Source organism: Sinocyclocheilus rhinocerous, unplaced genomic scaffold (assembly GCF_001515625.1).
Source record: "Sinocyclocheilus rhinocerous isolate Xijiao unplaced genomic scaffold, SAMN03320098_v1.1 scaffold1294, whole genome shotgun sequence".
Lineage (NCBI taxonomy): Eukaryota > Metazoa > Chordata > Actinopteri > Cypriniformes > Cyprinidae > Sinocyclocheilus > Sinocyclocheilus rhinocerous.
Genome location: NW_015656157.1, coordinates 2550453 through 2558293, shown reverse-complemented (window position 1 = coordinate 2558293; position 7841 = coordinate 2550453). Strand labels below are relative to the sequence as shown.

At 35.7% G+C, this 7841-nt stretch overlaps 1 protein-coding gene across 1 annotated transcript; it reads left to right on the top strand.

Moving 5' to 3' along the window:
* The first annotated feature begins 391 nt into the window (after nt 1-391).
* LOC107719607 (granzyme-like protein 1) lies at nt 392-2536 on the top strand. Its single transcript, XM_016527083.1, has 5 exons — nt 392-525; nt 618-774; nt 1481-1604; nt 1776-2003; nt 2102-2536. The coding sequence occupies exons 1-5, from the start codon at nt 471-473 to the stop codon at nt 2297-2299; spliced, it is 762 nt and encodes a 253-aa protein (XP_016382569.1). The 5' UTR covers nt 392-470; the 3' UTR covers nt 2300-2536.
* The last annotated feature ends 5305 nt before the right edge of the window (nt 2537-7841 follow it).

Sequence of the window (7841 nt, the reverse complement as noted above, 5' to 3'; positions counted from 1 at the left end):
AGCAATTGTATCATGCTATCATGTCAACAGAGACCAGAATCTCTAAAAAATATTTCCAGTCCCTTACTAAATCCATACCACAAAGAAATCAGGTTGTTCTCGGGACAAAGAGGTTTGTAAAAGTTGTACCTGATCAAGTGGCTATGTATAAAAAATGGCCATGAATGGTAGTCAAGGTACCAGAAGCTGCAAACATTACAGATAATGAAATTCTTGCAACTATCAAGTCCATAGTGTGCACTTTCTGATATTATCACCACAGTGTGAGTTGTGAAACAACAAAAGTTGATGATAATCACTGACCTGTGATCAACTCTTCCTTTAAATGCTAGATCAGTTAAACTGATCTGGATGCAGAGCATACTGCAGCTTCTGCCATTATCTTCCGGGTGTGAGTCCCTTGAATCTCTCTATAAAAGCAGAACCCAACCTCTCTGTGTCGCACACCGAGTGTAACTGAGCTGTCTACAATGAGCATCCTTTGGCATATCACTTGTCTGCTACTGCTGCGTTCCTGCACCCCAGGTAATTACATCTAGTCTACTTCAGTACAACAGGCTCACTGTGTTCCCAGAATATGCTGTTGAATAGTTTCATAGAACTAAACTCTTTTTTAGGTTTCTCCATGCATGATGGCATTGTTGGTGGTAAAGTCTCCGTTCCCCACAGTCGACCCTACATGGTCTACATTCGTGATAAGATATCAAAAGTAGCATGTGGTGGTTTTTTGGTAAGAGAGGATTATGTGATGACAGCTGCCCACTGTAAACAAAGGTAGGTGAAATTATCATATTTTAACATTTTCAGTCAGAAAATCATGAATCAGAAAGGGTATGCAAACTAAGTGCAGGCACTTATTGTCTAAAAGTTTATGAAAAACACACCTGTTGTCAAGTCAAGTGACCTTTATTTCTGTAGCACTTTATACAATACAGATCGTTTCAGCTTTACAGTAATAAACAGGAAAATAGCTGAATAAATTATGGAAAACCCAGTTATGGAGACAAATTCTGCTGCGAGCAGCTCTAAAAAGTGTCATTATTCAGCTTAAGTCAGTTCAGTGTTGGTGCAGTTCAGTTCAGTTCAATAACATTGTAAAGTTAATATGTTTTGAAAAGTTCTACAAGTTTTGAAGCAGCTCTACAGAAGGCAGCAATATCATTATTCAGCTCAAGTCAGTTCAATGTTGATTCAACTTAGTTACAGTTTAAAAACAGAGTTGATGTTGCAAGATGTGATTCAGCTTAAGCAGCACAACAGAAAACAATAGTGTCATTATCCAGTTTAGTTGAGTTCAAGTTTTGCTCTCATCTGTTGCTATCAGTGCAGATACATATTGATAATATTACTGAACATTAAGTGTCTTTTAGATTAGTGACTTTTGACAACCAAAGTGTCAGTCATGTCTTTGTATTGTAAATATATATTAATTTTGTAACTCTGGTCTCTATGATATCTATTTATTTATTTTATTTATTAGTCATCTTATGGTCTATTTGGGGGTCAATGATACCAACTTTTTACCTGACGGTATAGAGGTAGATCCCGTTCCACATCCAAAATTTAATATGAAGAGAACAGATCATGACATCATGCTTCTAAAGGTAATATTTAAGATTGAACAATTTTATTAGTATCATGCCATTGACATTTGCAGAATATACTTTTGCTCAGCTTAACTTGCAATGAATGCATAATCTTTAATATCTCCAAAAACACTGAATGAAATGTAGTGGTTATTGACTGAACCAAGAACTCTGCATCTTCTCTTTCAGCTCAAAACCCCAGCAACTTTGAACAAAATTGTGAGTACTATCGCTTTTCCAAAACCTGAGAATGAACAAATCCAAAAGGACTGCATGGTCATGGGTTGGGGCTGGAAAAAATACCATGACGAGTCTCCATCAAATGTGCTCAAAGAAGCAAACGTGACTCTGATAGACTCTGAAAACTGTGGCACGGCTGACACTCTGTGCACTGAGGGATCAACTGGACCAGCACGGGTATTTCAAGTGGCACCACTCACAATTAAAATCTAAAGTATGGTGTATCAGTGTCAGTGCATTGCGATATACTAATAAACAAATGATATAATCCACAGGGAGACTCTGGGGGTCCTCTTGTTTGTGGAGGTGTTGCAGAGGGGATTGTGTCTTTTTCCAAAACCAAGAGCAATGCAGACCACCTCTCAGCATACACTCATATTTCCCACTACCTTTCATGGATTCATGATGAAATTAAACCACCTACTCAGCAGCAATCTGAAACATGGAAGGGCAAGCTGGATAAACTCATTTAGTTGTCTGGTTCAATGCAAGTTCTATCATTTATGTTTGGTGTTAGTTTTACACCAATCAGCATATGTGTGACAATAAATGTGCGTGTTTAAAATAAAGGCTAATGTGTAACGCTTTCACACAAGTCTAATAAGAACGTAATTTTCTGTGTCTAAAATCTACTTGAGTATTTGGCCAGTAGCTGGCCACCAAGTGCATTGTACCATTGCTAGAACTAACCTGGAAAAAAACCTATGCTAATTAACTTGCAATGCGAAGTACTGAACACAATACTGTAAAGAAAATGTATGCAAATGACAAGATCACAAGATTTTCAAATGAACACATTTCTACAGCATCAACACTTTTAGCAAAATATAGCACAATCAAACTTGAATCTAGACATCAGATTGATTGCTCTGAAAAAAAGTAATTTAAAAAGGTCTTATCAGAAAGATACTAATGCTAATAAATAAACACATTGATAATAAAAATCATGCATCTGAAACAAAATAGCCAATTAATGCTCCTCAAGCAGCTACACAAAAGTCAAATCAAATAGTAATTGGTTTGATTCTACAAGTAAATGCGCACCTCTCATCTTTTCCATGGAAATGAAGTAATTTCATTAAAGGTTAGCTTGCTCCTCTACTTTTCAAATGCAACACCTCAGTCTGAAAAATAAAATGGTGTTTTATACTATACAGAAGATAGAGGGGAAAAATCAAGCAGTTGAAGGTGTTTTTTTTTCCGAAATAAGATGCTACATTATGACATTTATTGACTAAACAGGTGAGAAATCTGGGAGAAATCAAGCATCTTTGAAAGATGGGCCGTTTGACTGTCAGCTACTTACAACTCTTGACAATGTAACTCCAAACTAACACCTGTAATCTCCACATTTGCAAAGACTAATAAGTTTGAAAAGTCGTACAAAGACGTTACATGTCAGAGAGTTTCTACCACCACAAGAGATAAGGGCACTTAATTAAGTCGTGAAACGTCTTGAGCAACAAGGAAACACTGAGAACATTCAGTGCATAAAAACATGCACGCATACAAAAATGCTGGGTTAAAAACAACCATTTCTGGGTTATTTGGCAACCCAGCGCTGGGTAAATATTGGACAGAACACATGCTGGGTTATTTTGACCCAGCTTGTGGGTTTTATTCATTAACCCATTTGCTGGGTTGATTTTTGACAGTGCTGGGTCAGTCAACCTATTGAAGGTTTTTCATTTTAAATAATAAAAATGCACTCTAAAATCTGTTTTATATATATACAGGACAAGAACAGTTCATATACAATATGTTTTATTCAATGCCAAGTCAGTCTTTTACAATCATAAAATCTTCAAAAACATTCAGTAAATTTTTTAGGACGTAACAGGAGCAGCAAGAGCTGCCAGTGGGAATCTGTGGAAAGAAAATTGGGTAACACTTTACAATAACAGTACATGAATTATCATGTACTAATACCTGAATTAATAATTACTTGACTATGAACTAATGATGAGTTATGTATTAATCAAGAACTAATGAAGAACTAACTTAACTACGACATGAGTCATATGAACTACTGCATGAATAACACTACCTTAATTACATGTTAGTTCCTGCATGTTAGTTAATGTATTAATTAACACTTTGGGGTAAACTAAATCAAACATGCTCTAGAAGCAAGATGTATGAAAATGGCACAATGTAAAATTGTTTATAAATTTGCCACCTGCAGTTGTCACAAACAACAGTGAAAAGTCATGACATAATGATACATTAACAAGTCATGAATTAATGCTACTTAATAAGTAATTAATGATGAGTTAGTAATAATGTGTCATGAATTAATTAGGGCTGTGTATTGGCAAGAATCTGGCGATACCATACGTATCACGAAAAAGGGGTTGCGATACTGTAAGCAAGGCGATATATTGGGATACTTCTTATTTTAGGAATAGGATATGTTTTTAGGAAAGCTGTCATAAAGAACACACCACCATATGCAAACCTTAGCAATAAATAAATCAAGTAAATAAAAATAATTTAACCAGAACACAGTGGAATCTGCATTTGCAATAAGCAGTCCCTGTAACATTCAGCGTTATTAAACCACTTTGTGTAAAGAAAACTATTTTAAAACAATAAAATAAATACATATGTTAAACATTCCCAGAACCTTTCCACTTGGATCCCACAGGTTTTTCGGTTTGTATTTATGCTCCGCGTGGAATCGCCGAGACCGAGACCGCGACGCGAGCACCGCCCCAACTAAACAAAACGCCCCCACCACGAGAGTTCATACATCTTGCTTCTAGAGCGTGTTTGATTTAGTTTACCCCAAAGTGTTAATTACTACATTAACTAACATGCAGGAACTAACATGTAATTAAGGTAGTGTTATTCATGCAGTAGTTCATATGACTCATGTCGTAGTTAAGTTAGTTCTTCATTAGTTCTTGATTAATACATATCTTAACTCATCATTAGTTCATAGTCAAGTAATTATTAATTCAGGTATTAGTACATGATAATTCATGTACTGTTATTGTAAAGTGTTACCGAAAATTGCTACCAGTAGGCTGTTCTAGTTTATTAAATTACTTATATTTATGACTTATATTCATGTTTGAAAAGTTACATCAAAAACAGCTTTACCTCGTGGCATCCTGTCTGTCAAATATTTAAGTTTCAACCCGTCAAACGCATAGCGCAACTACAGCTGCAACAATGGCGCACTAGATCAATAGCGCTTCTGTTGTAGTCAGTGGAGCGCACAGAATCTTAACAGTGAAGTCGTGTCGTGTTTCAGCCCAGGGGCTGGTTGCATAAAAGGTTTAGACTAGTCTTACAAGTTAGTCATTCAAATTTTTTTTTAAGACTGGCCATAATTTTTTTAATTCAGATATATTAAATTGTAGATTAGTAAAAGTTGAATCCAAAAATAAGACTAACTGCTAGTTGGTCGAACTCGTACTTAAGACACAGTCTTATCATAGAGGCTAAGTTTATGCAACTAGCCCCTGGTCACGCATCCGTTTGGCTGGAGGTGAAACTTCCACGGTGGTGCCGACACATCGTTTGCTTTGAGTGTAGATCCAGTGAATACTGCATTTGTAGAAGGCTAGTGTTCCAAGCAGACGTTAGCTGCATGCAACGTACATTTAAACAAAAAAAGGAAAAATGTGAGACTTCAGACATTTTCCTATTTTTACAGCAATAATATTAGAGAAATACAATGTAATAGATACCTTAATTTAATTCAGGAAGTTTCCAGTCAGTCAAGTTTCTCTCAGGACAGAACACAAAATGACCGCTGACAAATGTATGCAGTTTTTACGATTTGGCACAGTTTACCCAACATTGGGGTACACTGACCCAGTGCTGGGTAGGTATGGAAAGCTTCAGAATAAGCCAGCTGAAGTAGCTGATTTTCTCAATAATTATTACATTGATTCAGTAGAAAATATCATTAAGTATTTTACTCCTGAGTATAAGAACACTTTTTGTCAAGTTAGACAGAACCAGCTTTCAACATAGAACCTGTCACTGAGTCAGATGTGATGAGAGTGATTAGATCCCTTAGGCCATCTCGAGCTAAAGATGTCATTGGGATGAATACATGTATGTTGAAAGAACTTTCTGAAGTATTAGTCAACCCGATTACAAAAATTGTAAATCTTTCATTTACTCATGGGATATTCCCAAATGTGTGGAAATAAGCTGCTGTAATTCCCGTATTTAAAGGAGGTGATCGTCTATCCACCAGCAACTACAGACCTTTTAGTATTTGCCCATGGTTTCCAAGGTGGCCGAAAAACTAGTTGCAGAACAAATGATAAATAATTTAAATACCAGTGCTTATCCTTTACACCCACATCAGTTTGGTTTCCGTACAAATCACTCAACAGATACAGCCAATTGCTATTTTATAGAAAAAGTTAAGTTATTGCTGGACCGAGGAGGGGTTGTCGGTGCCGTCTTCCTAGATTTAAAAAAAGCCTTCGATACCATTAATCATGGAATTCTCTTATCTAAATTGAATGCATTTAATTTTTCTGTAGACACCATTAAATGGGTAAAATCATATTTAACACATCGGACTCAGTTGGTTAGAGTGAAGAATTATCAATCAGGTGTTGTTTCTTTGTCAGCAGGTGTCCCGCAAGGTTCAATCTTGGGCCCACTTTTATTTTCTCTGTATGTAAATGATTTGCCAAATGTTTGTTTCAATTCCAACATCCAGATGTATGCTGATGACACAGTAGTTTTTGTACAAGCTAATAGTGCAGCTCAAGCTGCTAATCAGCTAACAAATTCAATGTTAAAGATCACGGAACAGCTAAAACATAATTGCTTACAACTAAATGTATCGAAAACTGTATGTATGTTTTTCAGTAAAACTAAAAGTTGCCGTGCGGAGACAGATGTAGTCATAGATGGGGAGAGACTACAAGTTGTCTCAGATTTTAAATATCTGGGTGTATATATTGATAGCAATCTTACTTTTAAAACACACATAATCTTACTTTTAAAATGCACATCAAGAAGGTTTGCAATCACATTAAGTTCAACTTGGCAAATTTTAGATATGCCCGTAGCTGCATGTCAACTAGGCTGCGAAGATGTTTATGCATTCAATGATCTTCTCACATATCACCTATTGTTTGACAACCTGTTCACAAGCGAATAATACTTCTCTCAAACCAATTCTCTCTTTATATAAACAAACTTTGAAAGTTTTAGATAGGAAATCCATACACCATCACTGTGATATTTAAAAAAAAAAACAATATTTTAAGTTGGGAAAATTTGATTATATATACAGATCTTTGTCTTATGTATAAAATCAGATATGGACTGGCTCCTCCTGTATTGAGCCAGTTTGTAAACGTAGCACCATCAGGTTACAGATTAGCGAGAAGTGCAGTAAGAGGTGATTGCATAGTCCCTTTAAGGAAAAAAAAATGCATTTAGTCAAACGGTGTTTTCAGTTAGGGCTGCTCGTGAGTGGAACTCCATCCCAACTTACATTACAAATTTGAATACTTATGCCTCCTTTAAGTTTCCCTTAAAGAAGTGGTTAATTGAGAGTCAGCACTGTCAACATTAATTTTATAAACTAAACACTGCTGCTGTCTTGTCTTTTCTGCTCTACTAGTTTGAGATTTTTGCTATATGAGGTTGTTTGGTTTAGTACTGATTGAATGATTAGGGCTACTGTTACTTGTCTGTATGCTTGCATTATCTTTGCGTGTATACTGATATTATGATATTATTGATACATTGTCATTTTGTTTGACAGTTGGATTGTGTGTGTATGAGTAAGCTGGTATTGATTTGTTGGTTCTATGTATAGTATAACTTTTAAGCTGATGTTTTTTTTTTGTTTGTTTTTTAGGAATAGTGTGAATGTTATATGCATTTTGGAGTATGTAAGTATTATGTATTGATTAATTCTTTATATTTTAGGGTGACAATTTTACCATCAGTCCAGGGACTGCAGATGCAAAATAGCCTTCTGGCTAATTCTGGCACATTGTACGTTTATGTATTATTGATGTGCAT